The sequence below is a fragment of the Melanostigma gelatinosum genome (genome assembly GCF_949748355.1).
Source record: "Melanostigma gelatinosum genome assembly, chromosome: 8".
Classification (NCBI taxonomy): Eukaryota; Metazoa; Chordata; class Actinopteri; order Perciformes; family Zoarcidae; genus Melanostigma; species Melanostigma gelatinosum.
The window spans coordinates 15259440-15280714 of record NC_136641.1 but is presented as its reverse complement, the minus strand read 5'-3'; the positions used below and the strand labels follow the sequence as shown (position 1 = coordinate 15280714).

Genomic DNA, 21275 nt, shown 5'->3' with positions numbered 1-21275 from the left:
TTCCAAAGGTGATATTGTACATTTATGTGGTTTTACAAGTGGCATTACATGTAGGAATAGAACGAACCTCCATGGTGTGGGTTTAACCCATTCACCATAAAAACATCCCAGTGTGATGAAATGACATGCATGAGACCAGCCTCACAGGTGAATCCAACATTTGTCTCCCTCTTCCTCTCTGCTGTGTATCAGTCAGTGGTCCAGTGATAGATGTGTTTATCAACTCAGTGGTGAAGGCAGAGGAATAAGAGGGGAGCAGATGTTTGCAGCTGCAGACCAGATTATGGGGTGGAGTGGATGATGGGGGAGACTGCCGAGTTTGTGTGCGCGGGGAGTTAGGAGAGGGTTACAGGGGGGTTACAGCGGGCTCGGGTGGTGGCAGGAGAGGTGGGGTGGGGAACTATGACTTAAAGGAGCCTTTCCTCTGAAGTGTCTGCCAGCGTGCACCCCAGCAAACACAATCACAAGTCTCGTTGGTTCTGCTCGCTGAACTAATGAGGGCCTGCGCGTTGAGGGCAGGGGCTTTGATGTTCTGGGTAGCTGGCTCCTTGTGTTTTCTCTCCCGCTCTCCTTCTCTGCCTGTCCCACATCAAAAACGAAAGGGGAGTTGAGAAGCAGATGTTTTTGAGGCCTGTATTTATACAGAGTACACTTTATTCACCCCCTTCTCCATATCCCATTTGTCCTTTGCTTCTGCATCTCCGCTATACATACAGCAAGCATACAGTATATCTCCCTATCTTTATATCCAACTTAACACACTCAAGCCTTACTTTACATATAATCATCCCGTCAATCAAAACGGGTAACTTTTATCTCCCAACTTCCTCTCTCTGCCGCCCTCTCTTTAATTTCAGCCCAGTCTGGTTGTCATTACTCTGGGGGGCACTCAATGTGTTGCTATGCATGTGTCCATGTCTGCAGCGATGAGGGAGAGAATGGGAACGAGAGAAAAAGAGAGCAGAGAGGGAGAGAAACCAATCCCAGACTGTCCAACAACCTCTGTCTCACACATGGGAGAAGCAGTGACAGGAAATTCCCCTTCGCAGCAGCTCCAGGGTGAAATGATAAAGGAATGAAGAAATAAAAACCAGAAATCCATTACCTTATCATTCCATACAAGTCACTGTCTCCCTTTTATTCCCTCACTAAATACCAAACAGACAGAACAGACGATTCAGCCACGGGCACTGCCATTCCTCAGCAGTCAAGACCATACAAACAGCACTTAATTGGCATTAAATCCTATATGGCAGACAGAGCACGGAGTTTGGATCATTTAAGATATCTAAGAATGCTACAATCATAAATTCAGTCGGTGTTGACGTGAGAGTTTTGCTAAATCTGCAGCATAACTGGAATGGAAGTGTAAATCATTCGGGTCACCCAGAGTTCTGTCTGACAGTTCATAATTTTGATTGTGCGTCGGTGCCAGTATTCCGACAAGTAAGTGTCTTTATACATAAATGCATGCATGTGTTTCATTGCATGTGGTTATATTTGTGAAGTATGTCTCCCAGGTAACAGGGACACAATGTCCCACATGGTTTAGCAAGTCCCTTCCTCTGGACAGATGATCCCCTCAGACGCTCACACAGCAAAGACTGGTATAATCACCCTCGCTCTCTTGATGCTTCTCTCCAGTAATAAAAATCATACTTTAAAGAAACAATATCCTGCAGCCATAAAAACTCCTTCTCTCAGCATGAAGTGGCCATAAAAAAGGCTCTCACCTCCCAAATCTGTAGTGTGTAGAACTTGTCCCCCCCCCCATTCACACAGCAACAGGCACGCACACATACTCAGACCTTTCAGCATCCGTTCAAGACTAAAGCAAGTCCATCTCTCACTTTGACATGTACTACATGTGGGAAGAATCTAAGGAGTGCTCTGACTGATGAAATGGACAAAAGCAAGCACAGAATAACAAGAGCTCAGTCAGTGACACATATCACAGTTATATTCATGAAAAACATGACCAATAGCGACCACTCTCACGAAGTACTTACTGTTGTTACAATGGTGTAAATAAATCAGAATGATAAGTATTTCAGCTGAAAGGACAGAATTTGTCTCCAAAACGTTCCCATCTTGAGTTAAACAATTATACCCTCTTTGATAAGCTTAGCTCTCTGTCCAGATCAGGCCTTAGAGAAAACACAAAAACACTGTCCTTTATCTTGTATTCTTCTGTCAGTAAAACCCTTGTCGAGAAAGATTTTTATGATGGAGCCCCAAATAAGTATTGTTGCTCTGTCTGAGGCTCAGGTGCAAAATATACAAATGGAGTAAGTACCTTGGAGATCATTAGAGGAGCCCAGTTAAATGTAATACATTGTAATGAGTACTTTGTTGTCTAACAGCACTGGTTCACCATCCGGAGCCACTCGGCCAGCACTAGTCTGTCAGAACAAAAAAGTCTCCAACACAATAATAATATTAATAATAATACATTTACAAATATACATGTACACATTAAAATACACAGCTACTGTACAATGAGATGAGTCAGCATGTAGATGTAGAAATGGTTCTCGGCTCGTCTTTGTTTTGTGGGATAGAATAGAATATAGGTTATAAGCTGTTTTCATGGCTGAGAGGGCGTCTAAACAGACCGTGGTAAGACAAATGACATGAGTCACCTCTTCAATCTCTGACTTGGCATTTTGAGAATAACAGCGGCTACAAAGAGAAAATAGATCCCAGATGATGGACCAAAAAGAAGGAGCGGGGGTGATAAACAGATTCTCTGGGAGAGTTACACAAGGAGCAAAACAAATGCTCAAACAAAAGGAGTGGGCCAAGGGACAGGCTCGCCATCTTGAGTCCTGGATGGGTAAAGGCAGCTGGGACTGGAAGAACTGGGACACTTTACTTGCACACATTGACCCACTCTGTGAGACGACACTCCTCACACAGCACGTAGCAACACCAGTGGAATCTGCAATTGCAGCGCTCGCTGCGTGTCTGTTTTAGGATGTTGTGACCGCGGCCACAGCACAGCGAGCCGCAGCTGTCTGTGCTGTAGCTGGTTTTGTTGCAGATGCGTCCTTGTGTACCTGGAGAGTCTGCGGACGCATCAAACTCACAGAAATCAGGAGACTTCTCAAAGAACACCAGCTCCCTGGACATGGTTCGACGGTGGCCTCCGTTAAATCCCCCTGCGCTCCTGCTGGCGCCGTTTCCTGTCCGAGGGTTGAAAACCCCATTGTTCTTGTTCTGGGAGTTGACAAAGATGGCTGACAGGAACTTTTCCTTGAGTAGAGAACCCACAAGCCGGAACTCTGGAGACACATGCCAGCAGGTCTTAAACTGACAGCTCCCTGATGTGCCATGACATTTGCACTTCCTCTTCATGTTGTCAGTCACTATCTGTGGCGAGAAAGGGAAATGATGTCACAAATCAGAAATGCAACAATGACCCTGATAGTCATGTGTGCCAGTGAGGTTAACTCTGCTCTCCAAGCAACATGAAGAACACAGTGGATAGGCACATTACTCACCTGTCGTCCCACTCGGTTGTTATGTATCCTCATGCGAGCGTGGATGTCTCTTGGAGACCCGCGGGAGTCGAGCCAGTCCCTGGAAAAACGGTCCCCAAAACGGACGTCGTGACTGCAGCCCCCCCACTCCCACGTGTCCTGCTTGGAGCTCAGCTCATCTGGTAATGGCTTGAGAAGGGCGGAGGGGTGGGTGGAGCGCAGGTTAGCGGGCAGGTCGCCATGATGAGCGTTTAGCTCGGAGGGTAATAATCGTGTCATGTCGAGGCCTACTCCACCCTTCTGCAGGGTCTGCAGCTGCAGCTGTGTGAGTTTCAGCCGGATCTTGTCATCGTCCTGGCGACGCTTGGCCTCACAGCCACACCCCCGCAGCTTGCCCATGCTGCAAGCCGAGGCCACAGAGTGAGCCACACCCGCTGCCAACAAGGCCAGAGAGAAGGCACTCTCGCGGAAACCTGGGAGCAGGAGATACACACTCAAAGAGTTGAAAATGGCAAACAGTGTAGCTGTAAAACAGTCCTGCGTTTGTGTACAGAACTCTCATATACCCGACCCCACCCATCCCATAAACCCAGGTCACATTTTGAACACCATTAGCTTGCCTCAGGCTCTCACCCCTGTTGAGGATGGTGTTGTGGTGGGGAAGCTTGCCAAGGCCCTCCAGTGACGAGCAGTTCCAGCGCTGATCCCGGAGCTGGTGCTGGCATTCGTGGATGGCCACCTGGATGCCCTGCAGAGCGGAGGCCGTCACATCGGGGCTTCGCACACACATCCGCATCTGACGTTTGCTGAGGCCTGCCAGCCTCAGGCACACTGAGTTAGGGGTTAGCACTGGATCTCCTGCCACCCTCAGGCTGAGTATATCATTGCACAGCACCCTGCAGAGAGAGAGAGAGAAAGAGAGGGAGAGAGACAGAGAGAAAGAGAGGGAGAGAGAGAGTTGGTGGGTGTTGGGGGGTCATCAGAGCTGGTCAGGAGTTCATTTGTCAAATGCAGAGAAGTATGTGACAATGGAAAGATGCTTTGGATACTTAAGAAAATCTGAAAAATACAAAACCAGATTTAAGATGGATATACTATGAGTCGCATCTCTCTATTTGCTGAATACACTGAGCAATAAAATGTGTTAATCAATTGCACAAGCATTTACTTCAGAGTTTCTACAGCTGTTGTTTAAGCAGGGAAAAACAGATAATTCTAAACAGATCATCCAACTGTGAAGTCCCAAAAGCGAAGAGTTACTTGCAGTTGCGACATCTTATGGAGAAATAATACTGGGATTCCTATTGAATTCTTAATGGCATAGCTCAGACTTGTAGAAGGCTACACAATTAGTAAACATTGAATCCAATGTTTCAATATTACACAGAATCAGCCTTTGAAATCAGAGGCAGAGGTTTATACTTTTTAACTAAATATATAAAATATTCGTTTCAATCATCCAGTCATACACAGTAACTTCCCTCAACTCTTGTCGAATTCCATGTAGCAAGAACCCGCGTGTAACATCAAGTCTCCTGGGGCTCTCAAGTGCACTCACGTTATTGCAGGTGACATAAGTGCTGCTGCCAAAATCAGGAATTGGTCCCAACGGAGTTTGTTTGATAGCTCCATTTTGTTAAGCGTCTTACGCGACGTGACATTAAAACACTAGTAATTAAGTCTTGTTTTGGATAAGAATATCAAAAAGAAGAGGAGTGGAGTATTATCGATGCACCGCCAAACGACCGAAGAGTGAAGACGGAGAACAGAGGAGCTCGGGGGCGAGAGTAAACGGGAGGGGGAGAGAAAGAGGGGAGGGGAGGAGATGCCTCCACAGGCGGCTGTTTGCAAGATATTGGCCAACATGAAAGTTGGATCACCAGTTGATCGTTTTATCATTTAAGAGCGTGATCATTCGTCCAAGCGTAAAAGTACGTCTCCAAACATTTACGCACAAGCACCACTGCAAGCTGTGCGCACAATGGTCTCAGGTTTTGGTAGATATCTAAAACACTGGATCCTCTAAAAAATAATTGATAGGATATAAACATATGAATGTATTTAGACTAAGCTTGTTATTGGTGGGCCGGTACATTATGAAGGCTCGTATCGAATTCCACGTTTGGAGAGAAAGAACAAAGAAACGCTCGGTAAAATGAAATATGGAAAGTCAAAGTGGATTTTGTTCATAAAGGGGTGAGTTAAATGATGAATGGGGGGAGGGGAGAGCTGCTGGTTCCACTGTACGACAGGGAGGCAGCAGCAGGCAGGCGGCTCCGCTAACAGACCTTCCAACAATACTGTTTTTAGTCATGTGGTCCCCCTTCCTCCACTCCATCAGAGCGCCTGCTTTTCATTGTTGTGTTTGAAACAACTTCACTTTGTCACCCCAAAGTCTTTATTTCAGAGTATAAAATGATATACATAAATTACGATAGTGACAGGTCAGATTTGTTGTGCTTTTGTGATTATTCACATTATGGCGTCATGCTCCGGCAAATTTCACGTGGCAAATAACACTTCATTGATTCATTCAAATGAGTTTGTGACGCTTAGAAAGTAGGGCAGGCTTTTAAATACATATTATGCATATTTAAGACTACCAAACAGCATCTCAATTATCTACGTTTTTCATGCTCCGTAATGACAGGCCAATGAAACCAGATAGGCCTTCTGTTGGGACTTGGTGTGGCAGCTCGGCATCGAATCGATGATTAGCATAATACTGAATCAACAGGTCAATCACTCTTAGAGTGAGACTGTCGTTATGTCTCATACAAATGTTTAGACCCAACCTTAAACAGTGATAAACACTGCTGTTGGACTCAAGAAAATGCATTGGCTACTTTCATAAAATTAAGTTAAAACCCCCCTCGAACACGGTTCGCATAGTGACACCAATTCATCTAATCTCCTTCCATTCCCTAAGCTGCAGCAATGAAAAGTGCATTAGCATTCTGCCTTGGCGTGTATATCTAAGTGGCTTAAAAAGTGATTTGAAGTTGATTTGTATATAAAAGGCCCCCTTCATCCGGATTGAAGCTCTAATCTGCTCGGTGTCGCATGACTGCTCCAGGAAACTCGTTTGAGCACCTTCATATAAGGCTGGAGTATAAACTAGGATGGCTGTCATTAAATCCTTTTTACAAAAGCCCACTTCCTTTTACTGTCATCGGAGCGAGAGAGAGAGAGAGAGAGAGAGAGAGAGAGAGATTATTCAAACTACAACCGCTGCAGTGACTAATGTGGAACATGCAAATTAGCAGATAAATGTCACATAATGAAACATTCCCCCATGAACCAGCATAGAGAAGTTTGAAGACATTGAAGCCTGCTTAGATGGAGATGCCACAAAATGGCTCAAGCTCTGATCACACTGGGCTACATGTGCGTCGAGGGAGGTCTGCAGGCCAGATGTTTGGAGTGGCTTTTATTCTTAGTCGTCCCCCTCTTTTCCTGGTTCATCATACATCAAACTTCTGATTGGAGACTGTACTTCATCTCTCCCACCATCGAAAAAATAATAATGAAGTAACCAGGCAGTACGAGTTATATGACAACTAAGAGCGTATTATTGCGAATTTCTACATGCAAGTTTCGTTGTGAATGTGCGCGCTTGGGCTGAGGATAATAGTTATGTTTATTGGGAGTAATATCAAATCGTACATATATTAAGATACCCTCGTAAAACATTGTCTATTGGACTAATGTAAAAAGGAAACGAACTGAACAGAAACGTCCAGTCACTCCACATTTTGAGAGCGCATTTGGACAGAGGAGGAGGAGATGCGGTTAGGGAGTAGGCTAATCCAACCACCGGGTAAAAAGGGCAGTTTTAGATGGCTCATATTCCGCTGTAACTGTATTTCACCGTGACACCAGCTTTGAGCAGCGACGGAGCACCAAATCGGGCGCACCCACAGCATCTGTACCAACACATCACTGCTTCAGAGGCTCTTCTCCTTTCTGCAAGACTGGATGTGGAAGCAAGCGCACGGCCAGTGGGAAATACTCTCAGCCGCACACATTTACAGGGAATCGATTCTGTGATGACCGTGAGATTCCACAAGTAATGTGCGCAACTCTGTGGATTGCCCTATTTTTTTTCTATTCTTTTCTCCTTTCTGCCCAGTTGTGTTTCCTTATTCATTGTGCGCCCTATGAAGAGCATTAACTATCCCTCCCTCCAATCCTATTGAAAAGGCTCCGAAAAAAAACAGAGGGAGATGAGAGCAGCAAATCCCTTTTTTATTCCCCTCGTAGCGCTCAATAACAGAAGAATGTGTTGCCTATCAGTCACCGAGGGGATCAAGTCTTCGGGACTGTCCCACGCGTTCAATGCGCCGTGCAGAGCATCACTGAGAGAGACAGAGTGAAGAGGACTGCAGCAGCAGTAGCATCCTGTCTGGACACTTCACATCATTTAGCAACCTGTCTCCACTCAAGATCCATTTAAGTCAATTAGGGCTGCCTGTTTCTCTCACCTTTCGAGTCCTCTCACCGGACTGTGGCGTGGTGAGTATTTACACCTTACAGCAAGTTTATCATAATTCAGTAGAACATGATGATAAAATCCATCTCTGCCAGACTTCTGTCTTATTTTTCTCGCTTTCAGGCTGACGGTTTATTGTATTTGAATTTGCTATAAAATGTGGTTATTTGTGTTCCGGTGTTCAGATGATTAACTGTCAAAGATATGTACTAGGCTATAACTTTGCCCGAGCAAACTCCATTTGACACTCACTCCTCATATTTGACCTGAAGAAACGATGAGGAGTCTGGCGCTGCTGTTGGGGGTGAAAGCCGCCTGCATCCTGCTGGTGTCTTCGCTCTCAGGCACAGGGGCCGTAAACAACAGCGGCCGGTGGTGGTGAGTTCACAAATATCTACTGTACATTTATTCAGTTATCAGCATCCTACCATTGAACACGTTCTATTGCACGCCGGTTTGAGCGGTGTTTTATTGGGCGGGCACATTCCATGCCGCATGCTCGAAATAATGTGTTAGTTTTGGCACCGTTGACAAGTTCTGTTCAACCTTTGAAAAAAAGAAAAACCGCATGACAGTAAAGCTTGTGCGATTTTTTTCTTCTTCAAATTTGTTGCCGGTTCAGTGGAATTAGCCAGTAGACTATCTATTTAACAATCAAATAATTTGTAATTGGCCTATAACAACAGCTTTACCTGCGGTATAGATTACATTTACTCTCTCTTTCTCAATGTGGGATAAATTTAATACGGATTTTTTTATTGGCTGAAAAGTATCCCATACAAGGTCTTCTCCATCGTTCTACATTACACATCAACTACATGCTGCCAATTCCACTCTATTTTGTTACAGATCTGTATAGTGTTGCATCAGTGCAGCATTTTGTGTCGCTTTTGTTTAAAACTCTATAAACTGTGGGCTGGGTTTGTTTTTGGCAATGATTTCACGAAAGCTCTTTTTTTGTCGTTTTTGCGGTGCCATTAGATGGATTTGCGCACAACGTCAGACGATTTCAAATATTTAAAATGTCTGCTGAAATCCAAGAAAACTAGGAGAGGGAAAAAAAAATACACCGCGGAGTATAGCTGGAATGAAGAAAAACATCCAAAACGACGACATTATTGTTAATGTTCCCAGGCCTCACCACACAACTGTCTGGGTCAGCCCTCTAACAGGCCGAGACTCGCCCGTTTTTCCGAATGATAATGCTCAACAGGAGACACAGCCATTAGGCTACACTACATGAGAATCAGAAAAAATGTTGACACAGAAATCTCACAGATAATACCAACAGACAAAGTGGAAAATGATATAGCAACCAGTGTACTCGAACACTAGAAATATTCTGAAACCTGACCACCAAAATCTGAAATTGGTGTATTACTGGAGAAGCACAGGTGCCTTATATATGGACACAAATGGCTATGAAACCAAATACCAGAATATTTTCTGATATCATGTAGCAAAGGGACAACATACTTATAGTTATTAATATAATAAAAATAAGTGACATAAAGTCTACAGAATATGAATTGGATTTTTGGCGGAGAGCATTTTACATTTACAGCATACAAACCTAAAGACCTAATGTTTAGTGACTTGGGACATTTTGACAGGATGATCATATTTGCAGGTGAGATTGGACATTTGAATCTAAAAGTGTAAACGAATTCTCTTCAGCTTTTGGTTTATCACAAGAGAATCATTTTCACAGGACAACACAGAAGCAAACCTGTGAGGGAGGATTTCCACTGAGCTATATGACAATATAACAGATGCTGAATATTTAGTAGAAAAATATGACTCTAAGTTCTAATAATGAAACTGATACGTCATTATATCTGGTTCGGATCCAAATGATTTATGAAGAGGTACAAATTGAGTTTAATGTTATTTGCTAAACAAACCTGCATTCAGACTCAGAGTCTCAGTGTCTCATCATTGTCTTGAAACACTGTTATGCCACAGTTTTAAATAATGAAAACAGTAATTACATTTTTTTTGACACACATGAGATGCCGAGACACACCAGAGTTTCGAGGGTAACTGAAGTAGCGAGCAATAACTGCCAGCTCCTTGACTCTGATTGGCTTTGTCCTTTTGTTGTGCCAGGGGTATTGTCAATGTGGCCTCCTCATCCAACCTCCTCACCAATTCCAAGAACGTGCAGTTGGTCCTGGACCCGAGCCTGGCCCTACTGAGTCGTCGCCAGCGCCGGCTGATTCGGCAGAATCCTGGCATCTTGCACGCCATCGCCGCTGGGCTGCACACTGCCATAAAGGAGTGCAAGTGGCAGTTCCGCAACCGCCGCTGGAACTGCCCGACCACCCACAGCCCAGCAGTTTTTGGGAAAATTGTCAATCGTGGTGAGCCTCTCTTGTCTTTCATACCAGACATTATTTGGGCAATTTTGGCCAGGATGTAATGGAATCGTTTGTATACATTTAATAGGCTTTGTCATGAATTGTTTTTCAAATTTTGGGCAAAAAATCGGCAAAGCCATCGTCTAAAAGGCTGGAATTGTTTCTGATGGGAAGTTTTGATGTTGTTTCTTCAGGTTGCAGAGAGACTGCATTTGTATTTGCCATTACCAGCGCAGGGGTGACCCACGCTGTCGCTCGCTCCTGCTCAGAAGGGGCCATCGAGTCGTGCACATGCGATTACCGCCGCAGAGGTCCTGGAGGACCAGACTGGCACTGGGGGGGCTGCAGTGACAACGTAGACTTTGGCCGGATGTTCAGCCGTGAGTTTGTGGACTCCAGCGAGAGGGGCAGAGATCTGCGCTACCTCACCAACATACACAATAATGAGGCTGGCAGAATGGTAAGGATTTGATATTCAAACATGCCACAATTGGCTGTTTTTGTCAGAATTCCCAAAAGCTTCAAATGCATTTGTGATTTCCCCTTTGTATCATTTCATTGGTCTTCCTATTTGCAGACTGTGTCATCAGAGATGCGTCAGGAGTGTAAGTGCCATGGCATGTCAGGCTCCTGTACCGTGCGCACCTGTTGGATGCGCCTGCCCAGCTTCCGCACAGTGGGAGACTTTCTTAAGGACCGGTTTGATGGTGCATCCAGAGTTGTTTATGCCAACAAGGGAAGCAACCGTGCCTCTCACCGAGCCGACCCCCGACACTTGGAGCCTGAAAACCCGGCTCACAAACCCCCCTCTGCCATGGACCTGGTCTATTTTGAGAAATCACCAAACTTCTGCTCCTACAACGGCAAAACTGGCACTTTGGGAACTTCTGGGAGAACATGCAACAGCTCTTCTCCAGGCCTGGACGGATGTGAGCTGCTCTGCTGTGGACGTGGGTTTAAGACCCGGACCGAGAGTGTGACTGAACGTTGCAACTGCACCTTCCACTGGTGCTGTCATGTCAGCTGCTTGAACTGCACCAGTACACGGACGTTACACCAGTGTTTATGATCACAGGTGGACATCAATGGAATATTAATGCATATTTGATTGGCAATTGGCTGAGAAAGCCACTAGAACACAGGTGGTTTGAGATGTTAGAAGCTAGAAAAGCTTCAAGGCGGGTAAACGAATACAGGGAATTCTCTCCCAAAAAAAATCAGTTTTTGAAAGAGGGAAATGGAGAAAAGCACAAACATATGAACAGGGTATGGAGGGAGTAGATGTGCTTGCAACTTTCCTTTGATGCTTAACAGCATTAAGAGGGAATTTAAACACTCCGGCCATCAATGTAGAATGGAAATCATCCACATCCCTCAAGTGTTTACACTGTGGAAACATAAAATTAGAAGTAAAGGGGCGAAATGATGTGGTGATGAATCGATTGCTGTAACCAGGTACTACTAGAGCCTTCTTCTCCTCCACTGAGGGCAGAGACTGGGCACAATGTTTCACAGATGTTTCTGTGGCCAGAGAGCCACAAACATTGGGCTCTCCTAAACTGGTGAAGACCTCTAACAAGAGGGAAGTTTTTTGTGTTTTTTTTAAATCATTGTTTTTTTTTCTTTGCTGAATGTTGGATCCTCTCACATGAAACTGTGTGAAGTTTATCTCCAGGGATGGGCTGTCTTTTCCCAACTTGTGTACTTAGGCCCTGGATGCAGCCCAGCCACTTATAATTTCTTCATCACATTTGCCCGTTTTATTTAAATTTCATGGGAGCTGAATAAACCTCAACCCTGATTTGCCACTATGATTGACCACAGGATGGCCCTGATGTTACAAGGAAAATAGAAACTGACTGAACAAATCTTACTGAGGCAATGTAATTTGAATGTATTATAAATACACTGAATATAATTACATGACTTGATCAGAGGGATCAATATTGAAAATGAAATGTGATCATGCTCTCAAAATGAAAACTAATGCCATTCTGAGATGGCATTGAAGTTAAAACAACACAAAATGCCTGTTAATACATGAGTGTTGCATTGAACTGGTCCAGGTTTAGAGTAGGCGTATACTATGTGTTTTACTTCAGGATAGGATGTAAAAAGCAGATAACATTGTTCTTTGAAGAAAACAGCCTCTGCTGTCAGAGATCATTCTGAATATCAGCTATGAGAACCAAAATACTGTAAATATTAAAATATATGAATATATTTATAATGACGTAATTTGTATGTTTTCTGAATGATTTATGCACCTGTCAGTGGCTGGAGAATATGCTATCATTAGTGTCAAGTCAGGAGTTGTTTTAGATCGTATGCCTTTTTCTATTTTGGTGTAATGTAGCTCACACAAAACCGACTCTTATACACTCGAAACATTATCACGTCTTTGCTTGTTTCCTGTAAAACACTTGTGTTCATGCACTGAATATTTACCTTTTTTATTCGTGTAAATACAAAATATTTATTTCTAAGGATTTTTATACTGTTATAGTGAGATGTAAGAGAAGACTTTTTCTTTTTTAGATTTTAATCAAAAGATTTAGGCTCCAGTTGGTTTTGTATTGTATGATAGAACAATAAAGTCTATATTTTCAATTAAGTTGCCCTCCTGAATGTGTCAAAAGATGCTATTATGTCTGTTGTAGTCTGTGTTTGAGATAGTTTTGACAACCAACCAAGTGAACATATAAGCCTGTCCCTGGGTGTCCTTTGCTTAATCCTATTACCACCACCAAAGCAGCCTCTTTCTCTGGCTCACAAAACATCCCTGCATCTGTGCTCCCAACCACAAGAGACGGCCCCTGCTTATCCAGCCACATACCTTATTTTATACAGTATAGGATTTTACTGCATTTCATGTTTAGCTTTATTTGCTTAATGTTGGAAATAAATAGAGAAATAGACTGAAAAATAATGAAAACCTAGAGTCTCCCCCAGCCCCTGGCAACCTGAATAACCACGACCCAAACCACTGACTAACGGGAGTTTGGAAAGCTTAACTCTTTCTAGCTCACCACAGCACAGGAGCAGCCACGGTCATCCAGATAGATCACAGTGAGAACACCAACACGCACCCAAAGATCCAAAGGTCCTAATAACAGAGCAGCAAAGTGATGTAAGAGCAGACAGGGTGACATAGTACGACAGGGACGAGGAACTTTCCGAATTACAGTCTTGATGTTACGGGGTAAAAATTAGACATCACAAAGGGCTCCTTTGCCTGCCGCAAAGAAGTTAAGGAACAAATAATAAATTGAGATTGGTCCACATCTCAAAGAAAGTAGAAAGTTTAAATATGTAGACCTAGTGGGTTTAAAAAACAACAACAAAAACAGAGCAAACTGAATCAAAATACTGCAAATGATGGGGTCACATGAGGCCTACCAAAACAAAAAGATGAGAACTTAAAATGTATATTGATCACAGGGTAACACATCTGAGTCCTCCAAAACAAAATGTTCTGTCTTGTATGACTGGATAACACATGATTTGGATTAAAGTATGTGACAAATGGAGAAAAAGTCAGGAGAAAGCAAAAGCTCACAAATGTGAAAAACGATAAAATCCTGACTTGCGAGAGAATTGATAGGCGATCATGGACACAGAGAGAAACAAAAGAAAGAGAAAGTGGCAGACAGATTTAAGAAAAGAGGAGGGAAGGCAGAGTTCAAATCCCAGGCGTGAGAGTGAGGTGGGAGAGTTGGTGGAGAGAGTGAGTGGAGGGGGTTCTGCCTGTGGGAGTGCTGAGGAGTCAGTGATAATTAGCTCAATTAGTGACAAAGGCAGTGTAATAAATACCGACTTAGTGTCTGGGTCCCTGCTGGCCTCTCCCTGCGCAGCCTGCAATGTGGCCCTGGCCTGACGGACAATTCATTAAACTGACAAAATACCCCACCGTCCAGGCGTGACGCAGCGAGTTAGCCCCCTACAGGCCCAGCTCATTGTTCTAATTGTCTGGGCTGGAGTCACTTTGTGGCCGCCTCCTCCTTCACCCACCCCGCCTTCACACTCTGCCTTCAGAAAACCCATGGAGTTAATGCCCCTACCTTACTCTGTAAGTAGGTGATCGGCAGGTTGGGAAAAAAAGAAGCAGTAAGAGTTCCTTGGGGTGGGGCAGCTGGTGGGGGAGGCAGTGGGATTAGCGAATGGAGGTTGCCTGGGAGTGCTGGGAGCAGCACCGATCGGAATGTAGGAGAGATGAGTCCAGAAGCTCGGATGCGGGACAAAGCGAGAGTTAATAAGGAAAGATTGAAGGGGCTGGCGACAATGGGCCGCCACCCGAGTCGAGATGAAATTGCTTCCGAGGATTATTGGGAGAGGGTGTGAGCGTTGTAGGCTTTTTGTGTGAGTGTGTGTTTGGTTGGGCATTTTGTGTGTTCAGGGGCAGGGGGAGTGCTGGATTGATGGCTGCCCCTCTGGTTAGGGAGCAGGGGACCAGAGGAGGCTAACCGGCTGTTCCCACAGTCTGTTCTGCTGCAGCCACCTTTGACACAAGGGGCTGCCAGGCGGCGAGCAGGCAGCCATGGTGAGAAGGGCACAAACAAAAACAACAGCTCAACAACACAAAAGTCACTGTCTCTGGAAGGCTGGTGGAGAGGCGCAGGGTGGAGGTGAGGGCGTGAGGAGGGGTGGGGGTGAGGGAAGGAGAGCAGTAAAGTGTGATAGGAAGGATACAAATGCCACAAAATCCAGTCAGTTACTGTATCGCCAATATCTAATAACACACTGACATCCAGTCGCTTGCTCCCGGGGCTTTCTAATTGTTACTCTGTCAATTTCCTTTTGGGATAAATCTTGTTCCCATCTATTAGCAAAAAGCTTTCTGATGCTGTCTTTATATGACCCTTAACTTCAGGAGCAACATAACAGGGGTACAGGGTTAAGTTCCTTGATGCTAAGAAATGCAGCCACACTCGATTTGACCTGAGTGTGTCACTTTAAAATACAACGTTCATGATTTAAGCTTGAGAAAGGAAAAGAGTTTTCACTTCATTGTGCTCCTCACAATAATCAGGTCAGTCACCACAGAACATGCAGAGAAGACGATATGGCATAATGGCGACACAGCAGCTTCATATTAAAATTCCTGCTAAATTGTGGAAAAATGTTTGCCCGTTGGGTGGAGTTGCCTTTAATATGAAGGGCGTATGATAAGGAATTTAGATTTGGGTTTGGATCACCGCACTGAATGCTCACTGTGGTTATAATGGACAATGTGGCATGGCTTGTATTTGGCACTCAATCCTGATTTGATTTCCGTGCAGCCTCAACATTTCATTGTAATCCCAGCATTCAAATGTGGCCAAATTCCAATTAATTAAGGCATTGTTATGACGGGAACACCCTCATTTGTTTGGGGCCATTAAGTGACCACAGGGCTGTTATGTCCCAAGATATATATTTACAGCCTCATCACACACATATCACATAAAGGATTATATTCAACGAAACCACACCTAAAGTTACAGAAAACTACAGAGTGGATTAATAACGCTCCATACAGTGGGTCAAATTTACTCAAATTCAATTCAGGTTTCTCGTAAAGAATAAAAAGAGTGTGATAGTGCAAACGTGTAAGTGTTTGTGTGAGTTTGTGTGCGTACTCAAGCCAGTGTGTGTGGGTGTGTGGATGGCAGCTGGGAGGCAGACACGGTCCAGGAGAATCGTCCCCTAGCAACTGACCTTTTCGGCAGATGGCAGTTCCAGAGTAACAGCCACCCAGCATCACAATGGCCGTGGCCTCCTAACATCTCCATCACTTCATCATCTACCGGCCTGCCACAACCTGTCACATACGGGAGAGAGGGAAGTTTAAATTCATCCCAGCATGCGTACACTGACTCCAGCGTCCTCGCTTTTCTTTTTTTTTGTCCTCTCCCTTCAAGTCCAAAACATTCCACACACATCAGTTTTGGGTCTGCCCTTAACTGTTCCCATGTTCCCGGGGTATGCAGCCGGCCGGTGGAAGGGGATGAGAGGAGGATGGATTTAGGAGGGACACAGCGAACACTCACTGCTGTCCGCAAAACCTCCAGACACTCTCAAACCACCGTTTTCCGTTGTTGGGTTTTCTGCACACAGTGAATCAGGGTGGGAATGTGGACAGACCACTCGGCCATGGTGAGCAATCAGTACGATGTCTGTGGTCAGGCTCTGTGCCCCTGTGGAGCGAGATGGAGAGCGAGGCCTGCAGTTAAGGTGGGAAGGATATAACTTTGCGGTGGTTGAGCGTGTGTGCGTTTGTGATATGCCAGCACTCTTCACGTGTATTAAGACGTCGTGGACAGGAGCCTCCTGTGAGTGAATTGGCATGGGGTGATAATGTACGTTGAGTTACATACATAGCATGACCTTTTTAGTTGTCTTGGCTTGATGGCCTTTTACTCTGTTGGCCCATTTTTCGTTGACATTAAATACTTTCGAAACCTCAAGACTGCTGAGATAAACACCTCTTCGCCATGAAACATCACCTCTAAATACCTAAAACGTGGTCTTCAGTCTATTGCAAATGGTCAGTTTTAAGTACCGTTTGACCAAAACATTGGAATGAAAAGGCAGTAGTTATCCAACGTGAAAAAGGTTCAAATCCCCAATCACGCATCTGTGAATGGTTAACCTGGCAAGAGCAGACAAGAGACAACAAACAGATAAAGTGACATGTCAAAATCGATTCCACAGGAATTAAGTGTTTCAGGTGGAAAACGGTGCGTCAGAGTGCGGCTTTAGACCGCTGTATATTCTGGGGGAGATCATGTGCTAGCAAACACTGTTATTCCTCCTGTAAACAGAGCTGTAATGACAGGGAAAGACGTTGGGCAAAGGACAACCTACAGTAGAATATGTTTACAGACATCTGACAATGTATGGGTACAGCACGGCAACGTTCCAGCTCTGAGATCCACATGAAATATAAGCACAAAGTATGGTGGAACCCATGTGACACAACATAAGCCATCATTTCACCTGTCAGCACGGATGAAGCCGGCATTTATTCAAATCAGAACAGACTGGTCAGTGATAAATGACAGCAATATGTGTCCGGCTGTATTGAATGTCAACACTTCTCTTCTTCCAAATGGATCTCAAACTGTCACAATGTGCGATGTTTTTCGACAGTGGTATCTTACTGTTTTATTTGCGTAGATGTGAGATAATGAAACATGACTAACCACAGCAAGTCAGAATTACTGTTTCTCAATAAAGATGACTCTGATGTTTTACTATCGGTTGGCCCACTTTGATATCATGTGGACCACAACATGCCATCTTTGAGTCAATAAACATCATGGGGCCATTATCTCTCGACTAGTAATACTGCTGGAAACAAAGGGAGAAATGCTCAGTTTTTGGTTTTAATTACAAGCTGTGTTTTACAGCGACAGTGGGCGAGGGCTCAGCACTGACACAGCAGTAGAGGAATGTTTATTTGCTGCAGTTTAGGAGCTGAGTGGCTTGCAGGAACTATGACACATTCCTGTGTCACTGCCTATCCTGCTCGCAGACACACTACAGCATTCACACTGGCGCCCCGTGTGTAGGTTCATGGCTGCACACAACTATTCCCTCCTAACGCGTCCTGCACACATCCACAAAATGTGGCATCTTTGGAATCTGTAAGCATGCCCAAACCATATGCCCATTCATGGTTTGGGCATGCTTAAGTTGACATGACTTACCGGGCTTAATACTTCCCCTGTGTGTCACGGTGAACGTGTGTGGCAGTTGCACAACAGTAACTTGAAGATGAATTATTTACACCTTACTTCAGCATTCTGGTGATCCCTGCCCACAGAGTGTGGGAGCATGCATGTGCTCACTTGCAAGTCTGCTGCACACACCTCTCCATCTTTCCTTCTGCAGGCCAATCCATTATCCCCAGCATCTGGCAGCCAAAGCCTGTAAAGAAGACGTTTCTCTTGGCAACAGTTTTTTTTAAAAGGCAGTGACACAGGGGACAGCCAACCACAGGAGCCACACATCTTCCAATCTACATGCATACTGAGAACTGCTTGCAGAACAGAACCACCCCAATTTCCCCCTCTCTCTCAGAACACACACAAGTTCTTTCTCCATGTCACACTCACACACGATATTACTCCCACCCGCCCATGTCTCTCTGCAATATACTCACCCAAGCTTTGAGGGCTAACCGCTTCCAGAGCCAGAGTTGTCCTACAAACTGTGCCAGCAGGCTTTCAGTACATTTTGCACCCTAAAAAGTTCCTTCTGGCCCCTAAATGAATATTATCTATGAGTGTAGTACATTAGCTGGGTGAGCTACACTGCAGAAGTGCTGTGATTTGATGTACAAATGTGGTACATTTAGTGACGTTAAATGTTGCATTTTGTTGACATGGGCAATGTCCAAAGTGTGAGTTACATTGTGAAAATTGCTCTGTCGTCATTTGGGGTGCTACTACAATCAAAATAGGACATCAACGAATGGGGTGACCGTGGTGCAATGGATTAAGAGGGTCGTCCGGGAACCGGAAGGTCAACGGCTCGATCCCCGACTGGGACGCGTCACATGTCGAAGTGTACCTGAGTAGTACACTGAACCCCCCGGCTCCCTGGGCGCCGATCAATGGCAGCTCACTGCTTCCTATATACAGGGATGGGTCAAATGCAGAAGCCAAATTTCATGTATGTGTAAAAATGTATATGACAATAAAAAATAAAAATCCTAACTTCCAAATACTGAAAAGACACTTAACCCACATTGCCTTGCAGAGGAGATTACTGATAGATGAATTGCACCCTGAGTTTACCTAAATGTGTCCTTGGTTGACACTCAGCTGCTTAAAAATAAACACATTCTTTCTATAATTGAAATGGAACAATAAATGGATTGATTAATATCACATTGCAGCCCATTCAGGGTACAGCTGCAGTGAGCAGCTTCTTTGAAACTGAGACATATTTGTTTTCCTCGGCTGCTAGTCATCAACTTTTCTGGCATCTGGATCATCTAAAAGACAAATGGACGTATTAGCTTGATGGAATAATTGTTCTGATTTCGATAGGCTACCAGCTACACATTTATCGAGCAGCCAGAAGATTTCCTCTGAAAATCCCTTGATTCGCTTTTTGAAAAATAGATGAATGAGGTGGTTTATGGAGAACTGTGGGGAGTAGGGGGAGATGCAAGTCAAGTGAATTGCACACTGTTTTGTCCACACATTAGTCCAGGTATAACTCCAGGGGTCCGGGGATTTCTTTAAAGGTCTCCATCCTTGTTCATAGTGGACTTCTGTCTTCTTCGTTTTCATCTTCACGGTTGTATAGCATCTGAAATGCTCCCCTGAGATCCTGGAGAAGGAATGATAAGGATAGGAGATATTTGTGTTAATGAGTTATATCTGAGGAAAGGATGCTCCTCACAAACACACCTCAGCAAGTCATGGTGCAAGGATATCAACCCACAACTTTGAGACAACAATGCTAACTAATGAGCCAATATACCTTTTCCTTACACCAAAGAGAGTTGCTGTCCATCGTTTCAAAATGAGTACATTTAAGGTTTTATAGAATATATCAAATTTCAGTATCCCAAAGCACAGTAGTCTCCCAGCTAACCTTCATGTGGAGTGTGAGGAAACATGCAGCAAGAACCTGCACTAAGTATGAGCTAAACACGTCCGACAGAGTCGTTGTGTGTTTTACTACTGTGCTGTTGCTTGTCATCATCACAGTGCTGCCTGCCATCAGATCAAGTCAGCGTTGAGGAGAAGTGTTGATTTGTATATGATCAACGGTCGCCATCTAGTGGAATAAACCACGAATTACACACTTTAAATTGGCTTATTCAAAGTCAACAAATGAATGGATATAACGGGTTTTTTTCAGCAAACAGTTAACTAATGTTACATTTAAGGCTGGAATAATGGGTTTTGAGTTCGTTGACACGAGCTGCCTGAGTGTCCTGACGTCATGTTTGCTGCCCTTGTTGAAGGCCCTGAAGGCAAATTTCTCTCATGTGCAGACGGAGAAGAAGAAGAACAAGTGAGGTTATAGTCCTTTTTACACAATGTGTTTTCTGTTGTCTGTAATGAGTTTGTTTCATGGTCGACAATGTGCAGCTGTGTTTAGTGTACGTTCATGTATCCAAAACGAGCTTACAAGACAACAACACAACAGAGAGAACAGCCATGGGACGAGGTGGGCGGTGGGCGTCATGTTCGGCTGAGTTTAGTGCCCGTAAACCCATCATCAACAGCTCGTCACGCGGGACAAGGCGGATGCTGCCACCGTGTGTGACATCACTGAGGCTGCGTGTCACTCTACAGTAGACCTCGGTGGAAGGTAGATGAGTAAAATGAAATTCATCCTGCCTTGTGTTGGTTGTGGAACAGTACCCCAGAAAGGCCACTTGATGTCACACAGCGACAGTGCATCAAACAAGATGACACAGAAACATGTTGTTGTTTTATTCTTTTTATTCATGGTAACCTGTATTAATGATGATCAGAAATGAAGATGAAAAAAAACTAAAATTCTTACCTGTCTGAGATAAAAGGGCTATACTGTATACCTACAATTACAAAACACAGTTTTTACACTGTTACCAACCTTTTTTCCAAAACATATGATATTTATTTTATAAGTCTTTTGAGCAGCCACTTGTTTCAAATGACAGTATTCTGAGACTCACCTCTAGGGCTACATTCAACAATTATTTCCAGAATGTATCATCCAGCAATAATTTCGTTGATTAAATAATTAATTGAATAGTGAAACGTGCCCATCATACTTTCAAAGAGCCGATGGTGCAACTTCAGAATGCTTGTTTTGTATATATATATTCCATGTACAATGACATAGAAGAGCAGCACTGACATGCTCAAACAAGCAGACATAAATGAACAGCTGTGGTCTGCATCAAAAAGACTGAATAAATGCTTTAAAAACAAATAGCTTTATGCTTGT

General features: G+C 44.2%; 2 protein-coding genes across 2 annotated transcripts; one reads left to right on the top strand and one right to left on the bottom strand.

The window, feature by feature from the left end:
* Positions 1-1822: 1822 nt before the first annotated feature.
* wnt10b (wingless-type MMTV integration site family, member 10b) lies at positions 1823-5214 on the bottom strand. Its single transcript, XM_079272809.1, has 4 exons — positions 5041-5214; positions 4116-4378; positions 3504-3955; positions 1823-3372 (listed from the first exon to the last, which is right to left on the bottom strand). Exons 1-4 carry the CDS (start codon positions 5112-5114, stop codon positions 2872-2874), a joined length of 1290 nt encoding a protein of 429 aa, XP_079128935.1. The 5' UTR covers positions 5115-5214; the 3' UTR covers positions 1823-2871.
* A 2700-nt stretch (positions 5215-7914) lies between these two features.
* Positions 7915-11895, top strand: wnt1 (wingless-type MMTV integration site family, member 1). Its single transcript, XM_079272810.1, has 5 exons — positions 7915-7997; positions 8247-8352; positions 10084-10337; positions 10529-10794; positions 10912-11895. Exons 2-5 carry the CDS (start codon positions 8252-8254, stop codon positions 11401-11403), a joined length of 1113 nt encoding a protein of 370 aa, XP_079128936.1. The 5' UTR covers positions 7915-7997; positions 8247-8251; the 3' UTR covers positions 11404-11895.
* Positions 11896-21275: the final 9380 nt, after the last annotated feature.

Bases quoted from the DNA above. Each gene is read 5' to 3' on its own strand.
- wnt10b (XM_079272809.1), bottom strand. From the start codon at position 5,114: ATGGAGCTATCAAACAAACTCCGTTGGGACCAATTCCTGATTTTGGCA. The intron at 4,379-5,040 runs GTGAGTGCACTT...CTCTCTCTGCAG, and splicing joins CTTATGTCACCTGCAATAAC to GGTGCTGTGCAATGATATAC. The intron at 3,373-3,503 runs GTGAGTAATGTG...TTCTCGCCACAG, and splicing joins ACAACCGAGTGGGACGACAG to ATAGTGACTGACAACATGAA.
- wnt1 (XM_079272810.1), top strand. From the start codon at position 8,252: ATGAGGAGTCTGGCGCTGCTGTTGGGGGTGAAAGCCGCCTGCATCCTG. The intron at 8,353-10,083 runs GTGAGTTCACAA...TTGTTGTGCCAG, and splicing joins AACAACAGCGGCCGGTGGTG to GGGTATTGTCAATGTGGCCT. The intron at 10,795-10,911 runs GTAAGGATTTGA...TCCTATTTGCAG, and splicing joins ATAATGAGGCTGGCAGAATG to ACTGTGTCATCAGAGATGCG.